This window comes from Odocoileus virginianus, chromosome 11 (assembly GCF_023699985.2).
Source record: "Odocoileus virginianus isolate 20LAN1187 ecotype Illinois chromosome 11, Ovbor_1.2, whole genome shotgun sequence".
NCBI lineage: Eukaryota > Metazoa > Chordata > Mammalia > Artiodactyla > Cervidae > Odocoileus > Odocoileus virginianus.
In genome coordinates this window covers 8,915,755-8,943,603 of record NC_069684.1, presented here as the reverse complement: position 1 = coordinate 8,943,603, position 27,849 = coordinate 8,915,755, and the positions used below count along the sequence as shown (strand labels likewise).

At 39.7% G+C, this 27,849-nt stretch overlaps 1 protein-coding gene across 1 annotated transcript in view; it reads left to right on the top strand.

The window, feature by feature from the left end:
* INTS7 (integrator complex subunit 7) overlaps nt 1–27,337 on the top strand; it is an 82,570-nt gene extending 55,233 nt beyond the window's left edge. Inside the window, 8 exon segments of the mRNA XM_020910347.2 lie at nt 11,229–11,423; nt 11,988–12,091; nt 13,331–13,399; nt 17,369–17,501; nt 20,805–20,903; nt 22,322–22,507; nt 25,835–25,948; nt 25,950–27,337. Of these exon segments, the coding sequence (XP_020766006.1) occupies nt 11,229–11,423; nt 11,988–12,091; nt 13,331–13,399; nt 17,369–17,501; nt 20,805–20,903; nt 22,322–22,507; nt 25,835–25,948; nt 25,950–26,123 (1,074 nt within the window). The 3' untranslated portion in view covers nt 26,124–27,337.
* Nucleotides 27,338–27,849: the final 512 nt, after the last annotated feature.

Below are 27,849 nucleotides of genomic sequence, written 5' to 3'. Positions count from 1 at the left end.
TATGAGTAAGACCCCAACCTGGATCACTTCTGTTGTCAAATGTAAACCCTCCACCCCATCTCATACCTGGCAGCTACTCACTAGAGTTTCTTATTTTGTTAATAAAGAAGAAATTATCTAGGATGCCAGTATCTCACCTTTTATCCCTCTGTGATGTCTTCCCATTCCAAATTAACAATCAGTCAGCTACTACCATTTCCATTTTTTTTGGCCAAGAAAGCAAGAGGGGTGCAGAGAGAGCAGATCCTTAATATTTCCTTGAAACCAGTTCTGTTCCTTAAGTAAGTACCTGTTCCCTAAAATGTGCATTTTCTGTATTAATGCAAGGACTTTTTCCCCTTAAGAGAGTTTGTGTAATCACTGTTAAAAATGTTTAAAGTATTGTCACTTGACTTTAAAAATTATATGTATTTAGATAGGGCCATAAAACTTTTGGTACCTGTTTTATATTCATCATATAATCTAAAATATTTTTAATGGTGGGCCATTCAAAGAGAAATGTTGCAAACAGAACAGGGAACAAACAGATGTCACAAAAGAGACAGACTGTTCAGATAACTGGTGCATATCTTTTGAGGAATGATTTTAGGGGGCTGGGATTGATGGACTGCTGTTTTAAAACAGGAATATAGGAGTGGCTCCCCTTCATTTTAAGGGGTAGCATTGACTTCTGTGGTTCTCTTCCCTTGATTATCCTGGGAAAAGATCATTGTTGCCTATATCAGGCTAGTAAATACCTCAGAAAATCTAAAAGTACTGTTACTGTCTCTGGTCCGTAGAATTATTTCATTTTTTAGTTGATGTGGAGCAGAAAATTGTCAATCATTTAGTACAGTGAATGATAGGAACTGTGGTATAGGCTAACAAAATAGTAAGACAGGTAGAATTAATATTATGAAAAAAATCATATTGAATACTTAATAGTCTTTTAATGATTTATGTGGTATGTGTGTTTAATGAGGTTTGGCAGTAATTAAGAAATGAATTCCGATATAGGAAGAAAGCAGCCAGTTGACAGACAGAAGAACCTTGTCTTAGCCTCTGTTCTGCAATTAACACGTTGTGACCTAAGGCAGGTTATTGATCTTCAAATCATCTTTTGAAATGGAGTTCCTTTATTCAGCAAACTGTAAGCACTTGCTATGTGCCAAACATTGCTTTGAGGATAAAAGAATCAGGAAATAATTCTTTGCTTGAGAATAGTCTCAAGAGGAAGGAAGTATAAGCCTTGACAGTCATTTGGAACGTCTCACATTTCTGATTATAAATACTATACTATCATGGTTTGGGGCTTTTTTTTTCTTTTAAGAGTTTTAGAAAATTTGTTTATTTGACAAGTATGGATTATGATAATAGCTTTCTGTCTTTTAACAGAGATGATTTGAGCATGTGCTTAGTTGCTCGGTCGTGTCCAACTCTTTGCGACCCCATGCCCTGTAGCCCGCAGGCTCTTCTGTCCACGGGATTCTCCAGGCAAGAATGCTGCAGTGGGTTGCCATGCCCTCCTCCAGGGGATCTTCCCAACCCAGGGGTCGAACCCTGGTCTCCCACACTGCAGGCGAATTCTTTACGTCTGAGCCACCAGAGAAGCCCAAGAATACTGGAGTGGGTAGCCCATCCCTCCTCTAGGGGAACTTCCCGACCTAGGAATCGAACTGGGGTTTCCTGCATTGCAGGTGGATTCTTTATCAGCTGAGTGACCAGGGAAGCCTAATTTTCCTTTTGCTCCTTGACACATGAATGATCTAATTTGAGGTTGTCAGCTATGATGATTATGCTTTTCAAACCTTCTTCAACCAAACTAAACAGAAGTTAAGAATTCTGTGCTTGCGGGATGTGCTATAGCAATGTTGGCTGTCTGATTTCCCAGTAAAGTGATTAATAATAGTTACCTTGCTTCTTAGGAATAAAATTCATAAAAAGTGTTTGTATCAGCTTTCTGTGCTGTGTAACAAATTACCATGAATTTAGTGGCTTAAAACAGCACCCTTTTATTATTTATTGTTTTACCTTTTCCATGAGTCAGAAGTCCAGGCGCGACTTAACTGGGTGCCCTGCTCATGTTGTCACAGGGTTGCGGTCAAGGTAACAGCCAGGGCCAGTCTTGTCTGGGACTTGGGTGGAGGGTCCCCTTGTAAACTCATGTAATTGTTGGCAGGATTCATGTCCTCACAGCTTTGAGACTTGTGGAAGCCTCAAAGCCAGAAGGAACATCTCTTACCTTCAAGATTTTATTTTAGTGGACTCACCTGATGAGGAGTGATCTACCCAGAATAATCTCCCTTTTGACGAATAAAAAGTCAGATCATTAGGGACCTAAATTACATCCTCACAATCTATTACTTTTTCCATATTCCATTAATTAGAAGCAAGTTACAGGGTCTATCCACACTTTAGGCGAGATTACACAAGTTGTGGAGACTGGCATGGGAGTGGAAAAGCAAGATTAGAGGAACCGTTTTAGCAATCTGCCTACAGCAATCTGCCTAAAATTTTTTATTTTATTAAATATTGAGTAAGTATTATATCTACATATTATGTAGGGTGTATAAAGATATCAAATATCCAAGTATAACTAGCACTCAGTTTAGGAAATAGGACAGTACCATAGCTTTTAAAATCCGTGTGTGCCCCTCCATGCTTCTGTACCTTTTCTACCTTAAAAAGGTAACCATCATCCTGAATCTGTATATTTTTAACATGCTTTGCTTTTAAACAAGATACTGTTTTATGTTGCTTGATTTTGAATTTTATGTGAAAAGAAATCATGTGTTTTCTTCTGACTTGTTTTGGTTATCTAAATTATATTCCTAAGATTCATCCATCTTGTTCCATAAAGTTATAGGTCAGTTTCACTGCTGTATATGTCAGTTTATTTTAATGTTGATGGAAATTTTGATTTTTTTTTTCCATTTTTTTTTTTTTTTGCTGCTAAACCATTACTGCTGTGAATGTTCTTGAACATATTTTGATTTACCTATGAAAAGATTTCTCTAGGACACTGATTTTAAACTGGGGATGATTTTAGCTCCATTTAGCAATGTCTAGAGTTGTTTATGGTTATCACAACTAGATGTTAACTGGCATTTAGTGGATAAAGGCCAAAGATACTTCTAAACATCCAACAGAGCACAAGACAGCTCCCCTCAAGATTTGAGAATTATTCCAAAATGTCACTAGTATGCTGAGGTTGAAAACCCTTCTCTGGGGCAGTATACCTCAGTCAAAACTGTGTATCTGCACCCTGCTTCAGTTTAGAAATAGGTGAGGATGTTTCTGTTTGTCCCAGTGATAGAGTGGTTGGAGAGACTACTGCTGGCCTAATGGTCATTGACTGGAGATGCTGAATTTTTCTGAAATGCTGAGGATATTCCTGCTCCTATTAAAAGATACTGATCTAAAGTACTACCTTGAAGTAGAATTGCATAAGTTATGTGCATCTTCAGTTGACTAGCTGATACCAGGAGTTTTTCCATAGTGGTTTTAAATTTACAGTATTTCCAGCAGTGTATAAGAGTTCTTGTTACTCAACATTTCCCCCCTTGGTATGTTCTGGAAGTTATGATTGGAGTTGTTAATACAATTTAACTTTATATGTCTACATATTTGAGTTTTGCTTAATATAGAACATAGTTTTAGTTTCAGATGTACAATAAGATTTGATATTTATATCGGTTATGAAATCACTACAGTAAGTATGGTGATAGTTAAAATCTGTCACATATGTAGTTACTAATTTTTTTTCTTGTGAAAAGGACTTTTAAGATGTACTATCTTAGCAACTTTCAAATATTCAGTATAGTATTTTTAAAACTTGTTTTTTCTTCCAGTTTTATTGAGACATAATTGACATAAAACACTGTAAGTTTAAAGTGTACAACATAATGATCAACATACATCACAAACTGATTATCATAATGGGGTTAGTGACCATCCATCGTCTCATATAAATAGAACATTAAAGAAATAGAAAAAATAGCTTTTTTTTCTTGTGGAGAAAACATGTAGGATTTACTTTCTTGACTTTCATATATATCATACACCAGTGTTAGTTGTCTTTATGTACATTTTTTCCTTAGAACTTATGTATAACTGGAATTTTGTACCCTTGACTACCTTCTTTCAGTTCTCCGCCCACCCCCACCCCCAATATTCCACCTCTGGTAGCCACAAATTTGATCTGTCTATGAATTTGTTTTTTTGTTCATTTGTTAAGTATAATTGACCTACAAAACTCAGTTCCTAATACACAACACACTGATTCAATGTTTGCATATGTTTCAGAATGGTACCGTGATAAATCTAGTTGGCATCTGTCACCATAAAGATACATTCCATAATTATTGACTGTATTTCTCCTACGGTGCATCACATCATCTGTGGCTCGTTTATTTTGTGTCTGATAGTTTGTGCTTCTCAGCCTCCCTTGCCTGTTTCATCCCCCCACCATCTTCCCCTCTGATAACTGCCTCTTCTCTCTGTGACTGTTTCTGTCTAGTTGTGTTTACTCATTTGTTTTGTTTTCTAGATTCCATTTATAAGTTAAATCATACAGTATTTGTTTTCTTCTGTCTGACTTTTTTCACTTAGCCTAATATCCTCTAGGTCCATCGGTGTTGTTGCAAATGACAAGATTGCCTTCTTTTTTTATGGCTGGTATTCCATTGTGTATATGTATGCCACATCTTCTTTAACCATTTGTCTGTTGATGGGAACTTAAATGCCTTCCATATCTTGGCTGTTGTAAATGATACTGTAGTGACCATACAGTTGCATCTATCTTTCTGAATTAGTGTTCTTGTTTTCTTTGGGTGAAAGCACAGAAGTGAAATTGCTGGATCTTGTAGTAGTTCTATTTTTAATTTTTTGAGGACCCTTCATGCTATTTTCCATAGTGGCTGCACCAGTTTGCATTCCCGTCAGGAGTGTATAGTGTTCCCTTTTCTTCACATCCTCTCCGACACTTGTTACCTCTGGTCTTGATGATGGCCATTCTGACAGGTGTGAAATGATACCTCATTGTGGTTTTGATTTTCATTTCCATGATGATTAGTGATACTGAGGCCATCTGTGTTTCTTCTTTGGAAAAATATCTATTCAGAGCTCTGCCTATTTTTTAATGTTTTTTTTTTTTTTTACTATTGAGTTGTATGAGTTTTTAAATGTATTTTGGATATTAACCCCTTATTAAATATATGATTTGCAAATATTTCCTTCCACTCGGTAGGTTGCCTTTTCATTTTGTATATTCTAAATACCAGTCTTTTGTAGGTAATATGAGTTGCAAATATCTTTTTATTCACAATCACTCTAAGAAATGTTTTCCCTTCAAGTCACTACCTTTACCTTTCTCTACAGAAATCACTTTTGGTTTCTAAAATTATAAATTAGTCTTGCCTTATTTTTTCATTATCATTTAAGAAATCATGCAGTACTAGATTTTTGATTCTAGCTTCTTTACTCAGCTTTATATTTGTGTGATACAGTAATGGTTTTTGTTACATATTGCAGTAGTTTGTTAATTTCATTTTATCATGATATTCTTTTGGATGACTGTTAAAACAATCTATTTATCTTTTTTTTCCAACATTTAAGTTTTTTCCAGGATGGGGCTATTTAAAATAATTTGACTATGAACTTTCTTTGCACATCTTTTGGTAGAAGTGTGCCTATTTTCTGGATGGTAGTACTGTGTCATTGGATATATTTTAAGTTCACCTTTAATAAATACTGCCAAAAAGTTGTCTGTGGTGGTTTCCAGTTTATACTCCTCTCAGTATAAGTGCCTTTTGGGGTTCACAGTACTTCTTGAATATATGGCTTGATGACTTTGGTCAGTTCTGGAACATCTGCCGTTATCTCTTCAGTCAGTGACTCCAAGTACCCCTTGTTTGTGGTCCTTTAATGGACCGGGACCTGGTGGTTCGGAGTCGACAATAAGAAAGTAAGAGAGAGAAAGAGGCTGATAGCACTTGTTGGTCCTTTAATGGACCGGAACCTGGTGGCTCTGAGAGTGAGAGAGAGAACGAGGCTGCTATCCCCTGGTTTACACGGAAAGCCAGAGCCCGGTTCTCAGGGCGGCGCTGTTGCGCGTGGGCACCGGGCGCCCTCTCGAATGGGTGAAGGCGCAGTGCGCCTTCTCAGAGGGGCTTAGAAGCCCGGGCAAGAAAGGGAGCTCAGCGGGCCTCCGCGCTCCAAGGAATTAGCCAGAAATAGAGAGAGAGAGAAAGACAAAAAGAAGGAATAGAAAGAAAGACACAGGGACCCAAGCTCTGATGGAGCAAAGGTATTTTTAATCAACATGGCGTGGGCATATATACTGTCTTACAAGGTGGTTATTCTCAGCAAAGACAAAGATTAAAATTCCAGACTTACAAAACATAAGATGATTCCTATCAGAGAGAGTTGCAGACGATCACCTTTTACCATTTGGCTCATAATAAGGAAGAGGGTACTTATCACCGTAATGAGAAATGCCTGGATTCCTCAGCTCCGGGAAAGGCGTGCCTCTCCTCTTAATTCCTGAGTATTCAGGAATCAATAAGGACCAGAGGGTTCCTGACAGATCCAAAACAGCACACAGGAGGCCTCTTGTTAAATGCTTCCTGACGCCTGTTAATTCTTTTTCCAGGTCTCAAATTATCTCTTCATTCTCGTCTGTATATTCTACTTTTTTTAATCTCTCCATACTTAGCTCAATATTTTCTTCTGGTCTGTCTTCCATTCCCATAATTCTCACTTACATTGTATCTAATTGATATATTGAACTCATACATTAAGTTCTTAATTTCATTTATTGTGTTTTTCCTGTTTCAAAATTTCCATTTGATTATTTTATATTTTGTAGTTCTTGTTTAGGATCCTCTGTCTTGTCGTTGAAATTCTTTAATATGCTAATTATAGTTATCTTGAAATTCATATATGTTCATTATCTGAATCTGTTACAGTTTGTGTCTTTGACCCTTTCCCCCCTCTTGGTTTGAGGAGTTTTGTCTTTGTTGTATGCTCAGTTATTTTTAATTTAGTTTTGGACAGTGTGTGTGAAAATTATACTAATTATATTATCTTTGCTTTTGGAGGAGAGTTAGGCTATGGGTAAGTTACTTAATCCAACCAAGGATTGAGCTGATTCAAAGCTAAGCTTCAATCCTTGGAAGAATGTCTATTTTTGGTTCTCCTGACTCCTAGAGTATAGCTCTTTGAAGTTACAGACAAAAGCCTGAAATGTTTTCTACAGCCCTCTTCTTAGTTTTGTGAGATTGATGAAAGCTCTGTTCAGCTTCTCTGACTCCTGGTAGCAGATTTCAAATTAGCAGATGTCACCAAATGTCAGTCTTACCTCCTTGAATTGCCCACCTCTCTGTGATTTTGGTTTCTTGTTGCCTATAGCTATTCAGTGTTTTCAGATAGATGTTTATAACATTTTATTCATTTTTCCATTTGTTCTTAACAGGTGGTCTGGTTTAAGACTATTTAGTCTAGCATTGCCTTAAGCTTGGCTTATTCTTTCAAAAACTGAGCTTGTATTAAGTGAAATACAGTCCCAAAAAGACAAATATTGTGATTCCACTTAACTGAAAGTGGTCAGATTCATAGAAACAGAAATAGATGGAGAAGGAAATGGCAACCCATTCCAGTAATCTTGCCTGGAAAACCCCATGGACAGAGAAGCCTGGCAGGCTACTGTCCATGGGGTTGCAAGAGTCAGACACGATTTAGCGACTAAACCATCCACCACCACAAAGTGAATATATGCCTAGAGATAACATGTGAAAAGGATATTTGCCATATACTAGCGGAGAAGGCAATGGCACCCCACTCCAGTACTCTTGCCTGGAAAATCCCATGGACGGAGGAGCCTGGTGGGCTGCAGTCCATGGGGTCCCTAAGAGTTGGACAAGACTGAGAGACTTCACTTTCACTTTTCACTTTCATGCATTGGAGAAGGAAATGGCAACCCACTCCAATGTTCTTGCCTGGAGAATCCCCAGGACGGCGGAGCCTGGTGGGCTGCCATCTATGGCGTCGCACAGAGTCAGACACGACTGAAGTGACTTAGTAGCAGCGGCAGCAGCTAGTTTTTTGGGGGGAGGGTGGGAGTCAAGGAAGACCTGGGGTTATTTTGTCATCAACTTCCATTTTATACTTATTTATAATGACCATTATTTTTACTAATACTATGAAACTATAAAAAATGAATAAAATACTAAAAGTTAAAAAAAAAGAAAGGATGGTGGTTACTAGGGGCTTTAAGTCCATCATTTACACTGTGGTTCACTCTTGGTTGTTCCATGTTCTTTATCACAATGTATATAAATATTTTAAACTGAGTTTATCAAGTAGCTTTACTTTCAGCCACGTTGGGAGTTTTTTTTTTTTAGTTGATCCATGTAGAAATGAGGATATGAACCACAAGGCAGAAATTCTGTGAAGCAGTATTATATGTGTGTTTAACAAGATTTAACTCTTATGTTCAGGCTTTCTTTTTTTTTTTCTGAGAAAGAAGTGCCAACCCACTCCAGTATTCTTGCCTGCAGAATCCCACAGATGGAGGAGCCTGGTGGGCTACAGTCCATGGGGTCTCACAGAGTTGGACATGGTTGAAGTGACTCAGCACTAGCACTTAGGCTTTTTAAAAAACAATCAAGAGAGCAAAAAACAAGAATGAAGAAAAAAATAGCTATTTCAATAATGGGGAAGCAAAATAGCAGTTTAAATAGTGGGCAGTTTTTCTCAATTAGCTTGTACCCCAGAGTGAGCAGTAGAGGAGACCTCTGAGTTTGCTGTTTTTTCACCTATGTTAAATTTACTAGAGGTGATTCTTTCTTGAGGAATTTTCAAGAATAATTGTGATTATATACAATTTTTGCTTTACCTGCTGACTTTAGAACCCACTTCTATTTAAGCTTTAGCCCCAGCATAAAGAAAAGTAAATAATATTCCTTTTATTTCTCATTGGCATTGTTCATTGTGCTATAGTCTAAATTTTACTTTTATGTTTTTCTATCTTTCGTGGATGACACTACCTTTTTAAAGTCTTTGACCTCTAGCACAAGTTAAGCCTTTCTGTATTGTTTTTGAACATGCATACTATATCTAGTGTATTTTTCCTTCAGTATACCACAGTCTAAGATGCAGAATAACTTTCAAAGCTGCCATCATATGTCATCAATCAAATATTTCTTGTTAGTCAGAAATAAATCCAGGCTAACAGTAAATCTTTCTTATTATAATTACATCTTTCTTTGCTCTCAGTTTTATAATGAATGTTAGGACAATGTTGCAATTTTTTTTTTTTTTTTGCCTGATAAGATGGTCTGCACTGTATATAACAGTATCATATACACCTACTTGTATCTCTGACCCTTCTAAAGTTACTGACAAGCAATAAATTAAAAATAGCAAGTAGGAACATAAGAGGCAGAGGAAAGGGGAATTTATCATCCTATGAAAGCAAATCAGATCTCCAAGAAATTAAAAACAATTGAAAGAGTCTCTTTTACATCCAAATCTGTACTGTTTCACAGTCAGAACAAAACATCCCAAAAGTTTGAAAAGCACAGAATTCAATACATTGATTACAGTTATTACCTCTAGCTTATATAATTTTATATAGACATAGCTTTGCAGTTGAGAGGGATAGCAAGTATATACTGTCATAAAGGATATAGGAAGTGGCTGTTTCCTAGAGTAAAATACAAATGCTGCCAAGTAATAAAACGTAACCATTTGACACTTAAAACTAGAGAGAACCTCACAGAGGTCAATATGTGATACTTGGCCAGACGTATAATATTATAACTTAATTCTGGAACCTCAAGTCACATACCTTAAGGTTCCAGAATTGAAAATTTAAAAGTTCCAGAATTAAGCAGGCTCTGCAGTAAAAGAATAGTATGAGATACTAAGAAACAGCATCAGCATGTTTTAAGTGAGTCATGTCAGAGAAGAAAATTAATTTCATTGTACTTTCTTTGTTGTTAAATTAATGTATTTTTAATATGCCTTTTGTTGAACACACCATACTAGGTTCTCCCCTAGCGCAGTTGATAAACAGTTAAAGGTTGTCTTAGTTCTGTGTCTACACTGACTTGATTTACATTCTTTGCCTCCTTTGCCTAGCTGATGCTGCTCTTTACTGTTCAAGACTTAGCCCTGACTCTTCTCCATTCTCATTGAAACTTGTGTGTTATAACCTGTTCCTTGGTGGCCTCCCTGTACATTCTAAATGTCTAATGAGAAATTCTTTTTAAAATTAATCTGGGCTTGAGACTTTGCTTGTGGTCCAGTGGTTAAGAATCTACCTGCCAATGCAGGGGACCAGGTTTGGTCCCTGGTCTGGGAAGATCCCACATGCTACGAGGCAACTAAGCCTGTGCACCACAACTCCTGAGCCAGAGCTCTGGAGCCCATGAGCTGCAACTATTGAAGCCTGTGAGCCCTGGAACCAGTGTTCTGCAATGGAAGCCCCCATGAGAAACTCGAGCACCACAACTAGAGAGTAGCCCCTGCTCGCCACATCTTAGAGAAAGCCCATGTGCAGCAACAAAGACCCAGTGCAGCCAGAAAGAAATAAATTTTTAAAAATTAATAAGTAAAATAAAGTTGACCTGGACTAGTCATGGAAGAAAGCAGCCGTGAGGCAACATGCTTTGTTTGTTGTTGTTGAAACTGCCTTTTTACTGTGTTTAAAATGTAATCCAGAGCTTTGCCTGTAGCTTGCAGGCCCCTCATAATCTGGCTGTGCTTTGCCTCAGCTCTACCAGCAACATGCTTTTTAAGCAGTGACTGTCTAACAGTGTATTTCTCCTGCCCTTGCCTTCCTCTTCTCCCCATTCCCACCTTTTAAAAGTTCTGCTGATGATTCCAGCATGAAAATTTCAGGTTGGAAAGGTAGGAATATAATAAGGGAATCTGGGGAGAGTGGTAATGTCCATGAAGCATCCTTTATATGGTATCTTACTGCTGACAGTCTAGCTGATCCATGTGTTGTAAGGTCTTTACAAATGTAGGAAGGAAGGATCCTCAGTGTTGATGGAACCTAGATTTTCAGATTTGTTGTTAATAACAATGTCTTCCTTTCTATATTATGTCCTCCCGTTATAGGTGTTTATCCATCACTGTTAGAACTATTAGTCTTTTGCACAGACTATGACAAATACTTTGCCCTTCACCATCTTCCTTTTATGTTTACTTCGTATTAAATATCTTTTTTTTTCATTCCCCAGGCTGCCAGTACACCACTGAATCCTTTAAGTTTTCAGTGTGAATTTGTAAAGCTCAGGATTGACCTTCTACAAGCCTTCTCTCAACTTATCTGTACTTGTAATAGCCTCAAGACGAGCCCCCCACCTGCAATCGCCACAACAATTGCCATGACCTTAGGGAATGACCTTCAGCGGTGTGGTCGCATCTCCAATCAGGCATGCCTTAACTTTATTTTCAGTGCAGTTTTTATTTACACTTTAGAGGTTTTTGAGGTTAGTTGTGAGATAAAAAAAATTCTGAAATTTAGAAATCAGTGGTTTGACTTATCAGCAACAGCAAATGCTTCTAAACTCATCTACCTTACAAAACATAAGCTATGAAAGCTTATTAAAATGACAAAATGATTGATGATACCTCACTCCATGCTATATATTGATATAAAGAGAAAGAACATACATTTTAAAGAAACTTTGGAATGTTCATAGCTATTATTTATTTCAGTAGAACTTTGAAGAAGCTAAAAATGCAGTGGTTTTTGTTTCTATACATGGTATGTAAATTATTATAATCTTATGCCCATTTGTAGTTTCATTTGCCACCTTTGTTAATTCTCAACAGTTTATAAAACTGAGTGAATTGAAAATGAAAAAGAGTTAAAGTATTTTTTGCATTTTCTAACTGTTTGAGGATTTTTTTCTTAGGTTTCGGTTTTTGTGTTATTTACACAATGATAGCATGTTTGTTTATTTACCATAATTGATACTTTTCCTTCTTTATAGATGAAGCTGTCCATGGAAGAATTCCGAAGCCTTGCTTCCCGATATGGGGATCTTTATCAGGCATCTTTTGATGCTGATTCGGCAACTTTGAGGAACGTAGAACTGTATCCTAAACTTGCCTGATACTTCTTGTTCATCGGAAGTATTCTTTTATTTTTTTTGGAAGTATTCTTTTAAATGTAGAGTAAATACTTCAGATATGCTTAACTAAAATATATGTTAGATAACCCTACAGATTTACTATGTGAAAGTCACTCAGTCATGTCCAACTCTTTGCAACCCCATGGACTGTATAGTCCGTGGAATTCTCCAGGCCAGAATACTGGAGTGGGTGGCTGTTCCCTTCTCCAGGGGATCTTCCCAACCCAGGGATCGAACCGAGGTCTCCCGCATTGCAGGCAGATTCTTTACTAGTTGAGCCACCAGGGAAGCCCACAGATTTACTTTAAGTAATGACTTTTTTAAATCCAGTATGAGCAGTATAATTATACTTTTCTTTTTCAACCAAGCTTTTCAAAAGATGGTGACTCAATGGTGGATGGTCTTTCTCCCTCTTGAGAAGAGCATCCAATACCGAGGTCTGATCACTGTTGAGGTCTTTGTGCTCACTTGAGTTACAAAACATTTTTCCACCAGAGAGCCATTTTCACTCTTGCCTCACCTTCTTTTCTTCACAGTTAACAACCCTAGATTCCATCACCTTACGACATATTCAGTTGTTTCAGTCATCACTTTTGTTCCCTAAGCCATCTTTAGTGCTCCATATTTTTTTATTAGCAGCCTCAGATCCTTTTTGAAAAGAGGAAAAGGATAAATTGCTTTTTAGTTGTAGGACCTATAAATCAATAATTTCTGGCAATTTGGCTTACCTGATGGAAAACCTAATGAATGCTATGGACTCTCTCCCCTCAAAAATGCATATATGCACAACCCCCCGCCAAAGTTTGCATACCATTTCAGGAGGGTTAACAGATCCCTTGAGCCCCCAGTCTAGGAATCTCCAGGGTAACCACTCTGCAGACCCTTATTGTGGTGGTGGTTTTTAACTTTTATCAGTGAAACACCTATAACTAAGATAAAGCTTTTGTGAGTGAATCACAGAGCCTGTTGCTTGGGTTCCTCTTTGCAACGTGAACCTCTGAAGCATCCTTCCTGGGGCTAGTACAGACAACATATATCCCTTAAAAGGAAAAAATCGAAACCGCCACAGACTATTTGAATTAGTAACATAGTTACTTCACCAAGACTATGGTGATTTTCATCTTGCCTTGTTTAATATTGAAATGTAAAGTCTGTAGTACATTTCTCTATTTTGTACAACATATAACTTTAACATAATTCAGACAGCAGCAGAGCTGTTTACTGATATCTCATGCAATTGAAGCCCTCATTTTGGACCCAGAATCAGCAAGGTATTGTTTTTTTTTTTTAAGGCTTTCATTTTTAAAAAAATGTTTACAATTTATTTGGCCTTCGGTCCTTCATTGTAGCGTGCAGTATCTTTGTTGCATCCTGTGGGATCTTTTGTTGTGGTGCCCGGACTCTGGTTGTGGCATGCAGGCTGAGTAATTGCGGCCCTTGGGCGTCTCTCGTTGTGGCACACAGACTCTGGAGCTCACAGGCTCAGTATTTGTGATGTGCCGGCTGAGTTGCTCTGTGGCATGTGGGCTCTTAGTTCCCCAACCAGGGATCGAACCCATGTCCTCTGCTTCTCAGAATATTATCAACAAAGCATTCTATTTTTTAAATTATTATTTTTTTATGAAAGGATGTCTATTATAATACTCATCTATTTATCTTTCAAACTTTAACTTTTTATTTTGTATTGGGGTATAGCCAGTGAACAATGTGGTGCTTGGGTGAACAGTGAAGGGACTCAGCTATACATACACATGTATCCATTCTCCCCCAAACCCGCTTCCATTCAGGCTGGCACATAACACTGAGTGGAATTCCATGTGCTGTGCAATAGGTCTTTGTTGGTTATCCGTTTTGAAGACAGCAGTGTGTACATGACCTTCCCAAGCTCCTATGCCTTCTCAGCCCCGCCCCCGGCAGCCATAAGTTTGTTTTCTAAGTCTGTGAGTCTCTTTCTGTTTTGTGAGTTCATTTGTATCATTTCTTTTTAGAGTCCACATATAAAGGATGTCATACGATAATTCTCTGCCTGACTCATTTCACCCTGTGTGACACTCTTCAGGTCCGCCATGTTCCTGCACATGGCATGATTTCATTCTGTTTAATGGCTGAGTGGTATTCCATTGTATACATGTACCGCATCTTTATCCAGTCCTCTGTCAACAGACATTTAGATTGTTTCCATGTCTTGGCTGTTTAAACAAAGCATTTTAAATTTCTCTATCCTAAAGCACTGACTTAACCATTTTTTTCCCTAGGCAGCATCAGAAGCTTGGCCTTCTGTTTTGAAGTCCGTCTACTCTCAGACTAAGCCACTTGGCTGTTTTTTTCCCACTTATCTGATCCATTCCAAACTTTTTAGAATACTGCGTGAGAGAAAATCTCCATGACCTTGAGGTCAGCAAGAGCACAAACAGCAGTTACCATCGAGAAAAATTTGTTTAATTGGATTTAAAAATTTAAACTTCTGCTCTTTGAAAGATGCCATTGAGAGAATGAAAAGATAGGTTGCAGGGTGAAAATACTCTCACACATACTCTGTCAAAGTTCTTGTGTTCAGAATGTTAAGGAAACCATACAACTCAAGATAACCCAGTTTTTAAGAACTGACAAGCTGCTTCTTTTTTAGACTTTATTTATTTATTTACCTGTGCTGGGTTCTCGTTGCTGCTCAGGCCTTTCTCCAGCTGAGTCACGCAGGGCTCCTCGCTGGTTGTGGGGGGTGGGCTTCTCACTGAGGAGGCTTATCTTGTTGCACAGCACAGGCTGTAGGGTGCTTGGGCTTCAGCAGTTGCAGCTCCTGGGCCTTAGAGCACAGGCTCAGTAACTGTGGGGCATGGGCTTAGCTGCTCCACGGCCTCTGGAATCGTCCTGGATCAGGGATCAAAGCTGTATCTCCTGCATTGGCAGGTGGATACTTTACCCCTGGGCCACCAGAGAAGCCTTTGACAAGAGATTTAAAGAGACACTTCAAAACAGAAGACATATTAATGTCCAATCAGCACATGAAAAGATGCTTAATATCATTAAATACCAGGAAAATGCAAATTAAAATCACAGCGAGGTAAACTAACACCCACTAGAAAGAATAGCTAAAGTAAAAAAGCCCTACAATGCCAAGTATTAATTACTTGTGGAAGAGCTTGAATTCATATAGTTGGGACTACAAAATGATTCAGCCACTTTGAAAACTGTTTGGCAGTTACCATATGACCACCAGTTCCATGCCTGCTTGCTTACTCAGGAGAAATAAAAACATATTTTTACAGAGACCTATACACAAATTTTCTTAGCAGCTTTATTTATAACAACAAAAATTGGAAGGAGCCAAATATGTCAACAGACAAGTGAGCAAATAAATTGTAGTATATCCATACAGTGGAATATTCAGTCTGTTCAGTTGCTCAGTCATATCTGACTCTTTGCAACCCCATGGACTGCAGCACTCCAGGCCTCCCTGTCCATCACCAACTCCCAGAGCTTGCTCAGACTCATGTCCATTGAGTTGGTGATGCCTTCCAACCATCTCATCCTCTGTCATCCCTTTCTCCTCCTGCCTTCAATCTTTCCCAGCATCAGGGTGTTTTCCAATGAGTCAGTTCTTCATATCAGGTGGCCAAAGTATTGGAGCTTCAGCTTCAGCATCAGTCCTTCCAATGAACTTTCAGTACTGATTTCCTTAAGGATTGACTGGTTTGATCTCCTTGCAGTCCAAGGGACTCTCGAGAGTCTTTTCCAACACCACAGTTCAAAAGCATCAGTTCTTTGGCATGCAGTTTCTTTATGGCCCAACTCTCATATCCATACATGACCACTAGAAAAACCATAGCTTTGACTAGATGGACCTTTGTCAGCAAAGTAACGTCTCTAATTTTTAAAATGCTGTCTAGGTTGGTCATAACTTTCCTTCCAAGGAGCAAGCGTCTTTTAATTTCATGGCTGCAGTCACCATCTGCAGTGGTTGCTGGGGGCCAAAAGTAGGGATTTGACTAGGAAGGTGCGTTTTTATGATTTGGTAACATATCTCAGTAAAATTTATTTTTAAGTAAAGGAATACTCCTTTTGTAGAAGATGGAAAAATGTATTCTGGTTGTATTCCCTTTTATTAGGTCACTTTGTCAAAGACTTTAAAATCTTCATGCTTTATTGTGTGGTATAGTTTTCCGTAAAGTCCATCATATAAATGAGGTTTGGTTCTTGTCTTAATGCAACTTAAGATGTAGTACAGAGTAAGGAACAAAGCTTAGGAGCCCACTAGATGCTCATGTGCTTACAGCTAGGAGTGAGTAAATCCCTTATCACTCACTCCTAGCTGTATGAATATAGACATGTAATTTCATCTCCCTGAGCCTCTTATGCATAAACTATAGGTAAGTAATGATACGTGTCTCTTAAGAGTAGTTATGTCGGTTAAATGAAAACCTTTATGAAAGTACCTAGCTGAAGTACCTTGTGCATAGTAGCCTTTAAAAGGATAATAAGGGAGTGATAAGAATAGTATTAACTCAACATAGTTAAGTTATCTATATTGCATTTTCCAATAGCCCTACTGAAGTTTAGTTGGAATGCAGTTTTGCCACCTCTTTCCATTTAGAAATACTTCCAAAAATATCTTTGGATTTGAGGCAGTAGTGGGAAAATTGAAGAAATCTGAGTAAAAATTTTCCAGCATGTTCCATCTGGTAGCTCTCTGCTGACCATTGTGCATTTCACCTGCTTGCTTTGGATTCATGCCATTTTCCCAGCTGTGAATGCCCTCCATACTTTTCATCTCTTCACATCTTATCCTTGCTACATGTGTAGTGATGTGTCCAGGACTGATATCTTCTATGACATTCCTCAACTCCTTCTATAACCTGATGACTTGCATATCTTTATTGGTTATTTGGCCCTTGTCTGCTGGCTTTATTGATAGTTACCTTTTCAGATGTCTTATGTCTCTTTCACCTCATGGCAGGAACAATTTTTAACTAAACATTTTTTATCCAGCTAACAACCAAAGTGATTAAGACTTGTATAATTTGAAATCAGGTCTGGATTTGCATTCCAGCTTGTCACTTAATGTGACTGAAGGCAAATTACTTAATGTCTCCAAGCCTCAGTTTTCTCATCTGTGAAATGGAAGTAACAGTGTCTACTTTGTTATTTTAAAGATTAAATGAGAGTGTGTAGAAAGTACCTGACACATTTTGACATTAGATTACTGTTTTGGTTGATTAATTGATCCTAATTTTTGACTTCAGTTTCCAGGAATATGGGTCTACAGGAGCAGCCCATGCTGATAGTGAATATGAGAGAAGAATGATGTCTGTATATAATCATGTCTTGGAGGAGGTGGAATCACTCAATCGGAAATATACCCCTGTTTCTTACATGGCAAGTCGCATTTGTTTTATTGCGGTTTATTGTGTGGAAGTGAGTTTTGTCTGTCTCTGGCACTTACTGTGTTGACTTCAGCATATCAACCTCCCTGTGCCTGTTTGGTAACAGGGTTAGCACAGTGCTGCGCCGTGGTGGTTGTGAAGGTGAAATGGTAGTCCGTGAAAGCCGCTACTTAACACCGCTGTAGTGGCTGCGTAGTCACGCTAGCATGTCAAATCTGCTCGACCAGAATGCTGATAAAACTATTTTTCCCTTTTTTAAACTGTTTAACTGAGATTTCAATTGTTCTCAATCTTGGGTACACTCCAGAATCACTTTGGAAGCTTTTTTAAAAATACATCAATATCCAGGCCCCACCACAAACCAGTTAACTTTGAATCTCTGCGACGCCCAGACATTAGTATTTTTAAAAGCTCCCAGGTGATTCTGTCACTACACGAGGGTTAAAAACCACTGGCCAATTCAAACAGAGAGAACTGGGCTTATTGTCTGACTGTCAGTAAATCGGTTCCTGCCAGGCGACGCCAGTGCTGTCCTTCATTTTACCTGGCCATCTTAGTATACCTGTGCGCTTAGCCTGCTGAGCCTGGGGCCTTCGGTTCTGTTGAGCACCTGCTCTTTATCCCCTGACTTTCCAGCCGCAGAAGACACTCGACACTCCCACCCCGATTTCCTCCTCCCTGTCTGGCCATTTCTCCAGTGTCATATTCAACTCAGGTTCCTATTAAAAAAAAAAATAGACATAGTAACTTAAGCAAGAGCCATTCTCTCACAGTTCTGGAGGCTGAGAAGTCCAGAATCAGGGTGCCAACCAGCTTGTTTCGTGGTAGGGCTCTCTTGCTAGTCTCCCAGCTGCTTTCTCACCGTGTCCTCAGGAATTGGAGGGAGAGGAAGCTCTGATCTCTTTTCCTCCTCTCCCATCACAGGGCCCCACCCTCATGTCCTCATCAAAACTTAAAGACCTCCCAAAGGCCCACCTCCAAATATCAACACATTGGGAGTTAGGGTTTCAGCATGCGGGTCTGGACACAACAGCACACTCAGTCCATAGCACCGTCTTTGAACTTTACACCTTGAAGGGTGTCCCTTGCCCCACACACTGGATGCTGATATTCCCTGTAGCTCTCTTGTGTCTCCTGCTCTCCTCATTCTGAATTCATCATTTATCAAGTGTTTTAGATGAAATTATAGGATGTGTCATTAAAGAGTCAGATTAGATATCAAGGTTAGATACTTTCCTTTACACACTGCTTTCCACGTTAGATTGTCAGTACGTACTTGCTGAATTGAAATGACATAGTCAGCTGTTTGATACCGAAATTGGTTGCTAAGGAAGGTTGTAAAGATTATCTTTAGGAAATAGACATATTTATGTGAGATGTTGGTTAAAATACTTTTGTATTTCCACTAAGCTCCACCCTAAGAAGTTAAATAAATGCCAAACAGTAACTTGAGTTTGATACATTTGAATCCACTGAATATAATGGAAGAAATGGGAATTTTCTGCTCAGTAGGTATGCACTATAAGAGAAGACCCCTCAGGTCAAGTTCTCCCACTGCCAATCAGCAGGTCATGATTTGGGGAAGATTTCTAATATCCTTTTCTATGATGTGGAAAAATATCTACCTCATAGAGTTTTGTGAAGTTTAAGTGAGATCATGACTAATGCCTAGCACATTGTCTTGCCCGGCATAAAAGGAGTGGTTACTAAATCTTGATTCCCTTTCCAAATTGTGTTTTATAGGTTTGGTACTTTCTGAACCCAAAATTCAATTCAACAAGTGTTTATTGAATCCTAGGAATAGAAAAATGACAAAGAGGATCGTCCCTCAAGTTGTCCATAGTCTGATAAGAAAGAAAGACTCTGTAAGCAAATACAGTTCATGTGCAGTGATAGAGCTCTGTGCAAAGTAGAGTTGTAGCACAGAAAAGAAAGTAATTCACGTTGAAGGATGGGGAAAACAGTGAGGGTGTGAGTCAGAGAGAAGATGTCCTTGCATGAAGGTTTTCCAGACAGACAAGGAAGTGTAGAGAATTCGAGGCAGAAAACGATATGTTCTAGAGCAGAGGCAGAAAATAGCATGATATCTCCTGGGAACAGAGTGTTACTGCTGCAGTATAATGTCCAGGCTTGGGACTAGAGAGGTGGCCAGAGACCAGATGACAAAAGGCTTTGAACACAGTCTTAAGGAGTTTGGACCTTATTCCATAGGCAGTGGGGGCACGCTTTAGGAATTTTAAATGGGGGTGGAAGAGAAGTGGTTAAGCTAAGATTGTACATTATGGCTCTATAGAAACAGAAGAGGTCATGGCCTGGAGGGCATGAAATTAGAAGAGTGGTTACAAGACTTTTGCAGTAATCCAAGGTAAGGGCCAAACTGATAAAGTGGGAGTAAGAATGAGAAGAACAGCTACATAAAGATTATTTAGGTGTAATATTTTCAAGGCTTGGTTTTGTTTTTGTGTTTACTTTAAATCAGATGTGAGAGGATGCAGGCACGACCTCTGGGTTTCCAGCTTAGGTGACCAGGTGCACAAGTGGTCGATACTTTACTGAGACAGAATATAGAGGGACAGTGGGAGAGGTGAAGGTTTTGCTTTTAAACCTGTCAGACCTTGACAGTTGGATAATAGGTCTGGTGTCAGAAAGAGATAGACTGTGATGCATGGAAGTTGTCGTGACGTAGAGATTCTTCATGTCCTGGGAGTGAAGAAAATTGCCTGTGAAGAACAAGTGGACTGAGAAGACAAAAGGACCGAGGTGTCAACACTGAAGGAGCAAGCAAAGGAAGAGAATCTTAGGAGAAGATGGGAGAAGGGAGTGGGCAGGAAAAGCGAGGGCAGGGGCCATGAAGGGGCATTTCACGGAAGAGGACCGTTGTCAGGTGCCACAGAAATGTCAGAAAAATCCAAAGGCTGAGAAAGTATTGGGTTTGCATTGAAGAGAGTATTGGTGGTGGACTGGTCCTCCTACCAGTTTACTAACCGTGATATGTGATTATCATATCATGTGATATGAGATGTGATTTCACATCTCCAGACTGGCACGTTGATAGTTACCTGCAACTAACATACCTGTAGAGGTGGGCTCAAGGGCTATAAATCTCTGACCTTGGCAAGAGTGATTTGACAGATGTATGAGTTTCTAAGTGTTATGTCTGTTAACATGGCTGGTGTGTACTTTTGTCATAATCTTCTGAACATTTGAAGTTTTTAAACTTCTTCCTGAAAGTAACTATTTGTTGATGAAATTTGGAAATTTATTTTCACTTCATTTTTCTTTTTTTTCCCCCCAGCATACAGCATGCCTCTGCAATGCCATCATTTCTTTGCTGAAAGTTCCTCTTTCATTTCAGAGATATTTTTTCCAGAAACTTCAGTCTACCAGCATCAAGGTAATATAGGAAGAACACTCAGGTTTAATGTAGTTTCATACCTTCTTCTGAAGATTACAGGGGGCAGAGCTTTGTTTCAGGATCTTACCTTTGGTTTAGATGAAACTTACACTCTTCAGTTGTAAGCCTTTCCTTCGTCAACTGATTTAAGAGTTAAACCTCTTCTCCTTTCTTACCTGACAGTACCCAATACAGTGTGACAGGCATTTGGGTACTTGGAGTTCTAACCTGCCTTCAAGAATAATTTGAGTGGTATTCATCATAGTAGCGCACAAGGATCTTGAGCTGAATCCATGTTTAATCAGCCTGTTCAGACCCAACTTAGAATGAATCAGGTCCAGTGAAACATTACCAGCCCTACCTCCAGAGCACTTTTGTCTGTGAATAACAAGTTTTGAGGAGCTAGTCAGTGAGTAGAGTTAGTATTTTAAAGTATTTAAGCCACTCAACATTTAAAAGCTGTTTTGATTCAAAGGATAAAATTGTTGGGAAAGAGGGGAATTGTCGCTTCTAAGAGATTCCCTGGATTATCTGTATCAGTAAACGTCTTCAGTGCACTTCTGCATCCGTTTGAATGTTTTTGACTGTAGCTGATAGAGCATTCCATTTCAGAATGACATAAGGAATGAATAATAAGGAAATTTTGATTATCTAGATAAGAAGTCCTAAAGGCACCATGTCTCCAGGGTTAATTAGTTTAGTGGCTCAACAACATTATCAAAAAGACCCAATTTCTTCCCTCAGTTTATTTAAGTAAAATTTGAGCTTTCTGTAATTAAAGTGTATTTAAGATTCTTAATATGTTTTTGAAAGAAAAACTAGTGAGGTTAAAAATGTATTTGGCTTAAAAAAAATTTCATTGGCTTTTTTTAATGGAAATTGACTTTTATACCATGGTGACTTGGTGGTGTATGTAAACCTAGAATTTTGGAGTCATCTGCATTTGAATTTAGTCTATTTAAAAGTACCTAAGGCCAAAGAGACAGCAGCTGGACATGAAAATTTCCATAGTGCATTTCCCTGCTGGAGTTGGTTCATTGTCAAAGAAGTGCCCCACCTCAGAAATTGGGAGAGAAGGGCCCTTACTGTTCTGTAATCCTCTGTTCCCCTCTCTTGGGGGTAAATTCAAGTAAACAAACAAACAAAAATGGGTATTTTAAAAGAGGCACTGGGGCGCTTTGGCTGCATAGCTCAGGGGTTAGAGCACTGGTCTTGTAAAAGAGGCACTGGGGATAAGGAGCTGTAGACTTTAAAGGCACGCATATCTGGTTGTCCCCGCAGTCAGGTCATTAACGGGGGATGTGTGTCTCTGTGTGCACCTACCGTTTTAATCTGTGATCAGCAAATAGCACAGGCGTGTTGGTTGGAAGGAAGCCTGCTTTCGGTTGTGAGCGTTCATTTTGGTGTTGGTTTTCCAGCTTGCCCTGTCACCATCCCCCCGGAACCCTGCAGAGCCCATCGCAGTCCAGAATAACCAGCAGCTGGCGCTGAAGGTGGAGGGGGTGGTCCAGCACGGGTCTAAACCGGGACTGTTCCGCAGAATTCAGTCCGTCTGTCTGAACGTGTCCTCCACGCTGCAGAGTAAATCCGGACAGGACTACAAGGTAATGTAGAAAAGAGGCAGAGTTGTGACGCGGGTTTTGTCAGCTCGCTGATGGACATTTTCCATGGCTAAGCAGACAGTACTTACACCTCGCAAAGGGCACAGATGGACATAAGTTAAAAGCACGTATTGCGGCATGAGGGGGCTGATAGCAACACTTCTCTTTTCCCTGCTTGAGCCGGTTGACAGACAAAGCATCCAGGCAGTGGAGTGTCACCCCTGTCAGCGCTGGGGGAACCTAGCTCAGGTTCCTGGCAGCAAGGACTGCCTAGCTTTGTAGCTCTGAATTGAGTTCTCCCACCAGCCTCCACCAGTACACACAAGAGCCTGCCCCTGTCAAACTGGGAGGAGCAGTACCCTGCAGCCCAAAGGAGAAGGGAGGAAGAAGGTGCTCAGCACCCCAAGTCCAGCCCCCACCCCACAACCTACCAATCAGTAGGATTCACCTTCTCCCCTAGAGACAGGTACTGTTCACCTAATGAAAGGTCCCTCCACATGGAGGGAAGCATCAGGAGTGGGGAATAACTTCTCCCTAACCCTCTGACCCCAATAGAATACATCTGTTTATTTTTCCTTTAAGAAAATTTTAGCATGTTCAAAAAAAAAAAAAAATCTACTATATTGATATGCAATGATCAGATGAAGTAAAACCTCTTGTTAAGGATTTAGACCTAGGAATGTGCTACTTTGAGAAATCATGAGGTAGATTAGCCAAAATCATGCTTACTTTGTTAGTCAAAGCTAAGATTCTGAATCTGTGCCCATGAGACACCAACGTTCCAAATGTAAAATGTTCTGTCTTTATAGACATCTCTTTCCAGTTGCTTGGAGATTTATTCATCATAAATGGAACACGGGAACAAGTGCAGAGTTGTTTAAAGGCCCAAATTGGTGATGTCTAGGTTTATTTGTCGGCATCCGTGAACTAAGGTCCAGAGCAAGGAAAATGGGGTATCAGTAAAGATATAAAATGAGAGCATTTTATTCCCTTAGGTGGTTTCAGGCTAAACAGCCAAGGGAAGGTCTGGTGTAAGCCATCACTGCTTTCCTTACTTTGGTGACTGTCTCCTTCCGGGGGCTCTGTGCCCACCCTGAGAAGGCTCCGTCTTCATTCCCTCCCTCTCTTTTGACTTCCATGGCATAAAACATGGCACCTTATGTGGCCACTCAGTAGATATGTGGTGAGTAAGGAAAAAATCATTTATTGTGTTTTTAGTACAATTTTCTTATGTTGCAGTGATCTCTGTTGTCACTCACAGAAGATCATAACGAGAACTTACATATTTATCTTATCCCTGTCTGCAGCTCTGTGCTCATTTTGTTTGAAAGAACAGTGGTAATTTCTGTTTTTAGAAAAACATATATTTAAATCGAGGTGTTTTTTCATTGTTGACTTTCCTCTCAAGAGACATTGCTGAAAGTCAAGAAGCTGATATTAACAATCCAGGTGGTACATGATTGCTTTGTAATGTTACTTGTAGTGAGTTTGCAGCTTAAAAATGCATCATCCATTTAGAGGGATCAGGTTGCCTCCTAGGCCTATTTCTGGTCCTTTTAAGGAAGTTCTTGTTTGGTGGGCATATTCTTTAGGGAAATAAACATCTTACAGAATTTCAGTGTGCAAATAAAAAACAAAAAGGGACTTACAGATAACTCTAACATCTTGAATTGGTTGGCAACTTCATTTCATTAATGTAACATCAGTGTCTTTGGAAAACTGATCTCATAATAACTGCCTACAGAGACCCAAAGCTTCAGGGCACATTTATATAATTAATCATACAACAGAAACACACAGAAACATAGAGCAATCAGTTCAAATATTCATTCTGATTACGTCCATATGCATTCTTAGATTTAGTGTCACTCTTGACATACTTCATCTTGGGTACAGATAAGGGTACATCCACAGGTGGTGTTCTGCTCTGTGAAGGACAGAGATTTGAATATCTAGCTAAATAAGTGGACCAATGTGTTCATAATACAATAATCAGTGTGTTTCATAATATATCATACTGACAGTCTGAACAAGACACTGACTTGTTGGGACTTCCCTGGGAGCCCAGTGGTTAAGAGTTCACCTTCTAAAGCACGGGGTGCAGGTTCGATCCCTAGTCAGGGAGCTAAGATCTCACATATCTTAGGGCCAAAAAACCGAAACATAAAACAGAAGCAATATTGTAACAAATTAAAGACTTTAAAAATGGTCCACACCCCCCCAAAAAAAAAAAAATTTTTGGAAAAAAAAACAGTCAATTTGTTAAAGGAGGAAAGAATCACTACCAGCTAGGATTCGGGGGAAAACTATATGTTTACTCAGCATTATGTTGTTCTCCTGTCTTCTAGATTTTAAACTCCCTGAAACAGATGGCTGCATCCTCTTTCTTTAGATTATCTCTTCACAGGGTAAAGAAAGATGGAAATTGGGTTGGGGTTAATCTAGCACGTGTATGGGGAAGAGACCTTTCTCTTTTACCTTCAGGGTCTCCAGCTGGGCCTAAGATTGAACTGACATGAAGGCAGATTAACAGGAGAAAAGCATGCCAGTTTTATTAGCATTTTACACATATATGGAAGTCTTCACAGAAGAATAAAGACCCAAAGAAGTGACCAGGAAAGAAAACTTAAATGCCTTTCATTAGACACAGAAACAGTATATTTTTGACAAAATGACAAAATAGAGGGGTTTGGGGCTAGAGACAGTAAGTTAAGGAGACTGTAAAGCTAGGAGATTCTTGGGACGGTGCAGGGAGGCCAGTGGAAGGTGAGGGTTCTCTTCAGAGGTTGGTTTGCACAGCTCCGCTTCAGTGTCGATTCCCAGGCTCTGGTGCTAAGGATCGTCTTCTGTTCCTCGTGCAAGGAGGTTACCTTTCTCATGGAGAATTTGATTTGTGTTTTAGGTTAAAAAAAGAAGTGTGTGGGGCAGGTCAGAAAGCCCTTGCTGTATCTGTTGTTTTTCTAGTGCCCTTAACTCTGCCTCAGCAGCCTACTTGGGGTGGCATGTTCTGAACTCCTTCACAAAACAGACAGGCCAGTGTGAGAAGGTAGGTAGAGGCAGCTCCGCCTACTCAAGGACAGTGAGGAGGCCCCGGAGTCACCCTGCTTGGGTTCAGGTGCCAGCTGCCCCACTCATTAGCTGTGTGACCTTGGGGAAGTTACTCGACCTCCCTGCCTCAGTTTCCTCGTTCAAGAAGCAAAGATAGTTTTAGTACCTGCCTCTTGGTTGTTTGCAGGGACTAAACAGTACTCTCTGATCACAAGGCTGGCTCACAGCACGCCCCGCTGTAATATCAGCTCTTGCTGTCATGTAACGTTTCTGTCATTCCAGATCCCCATTGACAATATGACCAATGAGATGGAGCAGAGAGTTGAGCCTCATAACGATTACTTCAGTACTCAATTTCTGTTGAACTTCGCCATCCTTGGTACGCACAACATTACAGGTGGAGTCTTCGGTGAAAGACGCCAACGGTATCGTGTGGAAGACTGGTCCCCGAACTACCATATTTGTGAAATCCCTGGAGGACCCTTACTCCCAGCAGATCCGCCTGCAGCAGCAGCAGGCCCAGCAGCCGCTCCAACAGCAACAGCAGCGAAATGCCTACACGCGGTTTTAGCCATGCAGCCGACGCACTGCAGACTTCCCAGGGACGGATCCGTTGGGCGAAGATAGTTTGCTTTTTCTTATGGATTAAGATACAAACGTTAGAATGCGGAATCCATTTATTCATTGGTTTCTGTAATGTGACATTCTGGGGGAAAAAACCTTTTTTTTTCTTAAAAATTTAGTTTGAGAAGTAATTGGGGTCCTAACCAGAAAGATTTTTATTTTTTCCTGACTTCTTCTTCCACCAAGCCCTTCATCTCATCTTTAACACTTTTGTTGTTTTGCTATTATTGCTTTTATTGTGGCTGAGCCTTTTCTTTTTCTTTCAGGAAAAGTCACATATTGGAATCATTGAATTAGTAAATTTGATTGCTTTTCTACAAAAATACATCACTTGCTGCCTGACATAGACCTCTAATTCTGAGCTGGGCCTTGGGAAATCCTAGTTCTGATCAGTAGGTGCTGGGTTTACCCAGGGTATAGAAACAGAGTCCTCCCATAGTTGGTTGGAGTTGAAAGTGTCCCCTGAAACATCTGGTCTTGTGGGTTCTGAGAGTGACTGGTCTGGCGGAATTGAAACATCCTGCCATATTATTTCAACTATTTACCTGTCTTTTCCCCGCTAAAGCAATCTTAATTTATTGTTTTAGTATTGACCCAAACAACAGCCAACAATTACATAGAAAGATTGGAAATTAATAATTTGTTTTTCCCAATATGTGTGTGATTATATATAATACAGACTTTTTGTTTGTTTCTTAGAGTGAAAAAGTCACCCACATTTAGTATCTTAAGTTAGGAGGGCAGATCCTTTCCTTTGGTTTAAGTTCTTCTTGGCAAGTTAGGTAGTGCCAGACTTGATTGTCTAGAAACAGCAGTCTCTTTATAATACAACCTCAATGACTTGGAATGCTCAGGGAATAGATGTTTTCTGGTTAGGCCAGAAAACCCCCTTTTTTCTGTTTCAATACTCGTTGAAAACCATTATAAAAGTAATAATAATAGACTTCCTTATCTGAGCACAGTGTCCTAGATGTCATTTAACTGTTCCTTCCTGACTTGGGATCATTCAGTGCTTTGGATCATGATTTCTAGACATCAGGGATCACAAGATTGCAGACACTGCTGATATGGGCACTTGGGCCGGAAGCTGCTCCCAAGATGAAGTGCAGGGCACATTCCTGGAAGTTTTCTTTTAAAATAAATCTCTCAATTTCTTTGCTTGTTTTGCCTTTTTCTCTTTAAAGTTGATGTTGGCTTAAAGGAGGGGTAGAGTTTATGAGACTGACGAGCTACGTACTGCACTAACGAGGCACTTGAGGGGTAGAGTTTAAAGGAAAAAAATGAATTTACAGGATGTGTGTGTATGTGTAATGTGTGTGGGGGGGCAGTGCGTGGAGCTGGTGAAACTGATTGGCAGGTAACTCGGGTCCCTCTAAGATCTCTTGGCTTCATGAGCGGTTGTCCCAGCACAGCACTTCTTCCAGTGGCCTGGGCATTGTCGTAAAATGTGTGTAAATCCACCGTGTCCAATGTGCGTGATGTGCTTTAGATGCAGCCCAGATGTACACAGTGACAGGTGTGACAGCATCTCGAACGCATGCCTGGGAGGCTGGCTGGAACAGAGTGGGGTTGGGTGAAGGACCGCTCTACCAGGTGTGGTAGAGCCTGGGTTCCCCTGTGAGCTGTGAGTTAACCCAGTGACCTGGGCGTGTCATGTCATTTCTCTATAAATT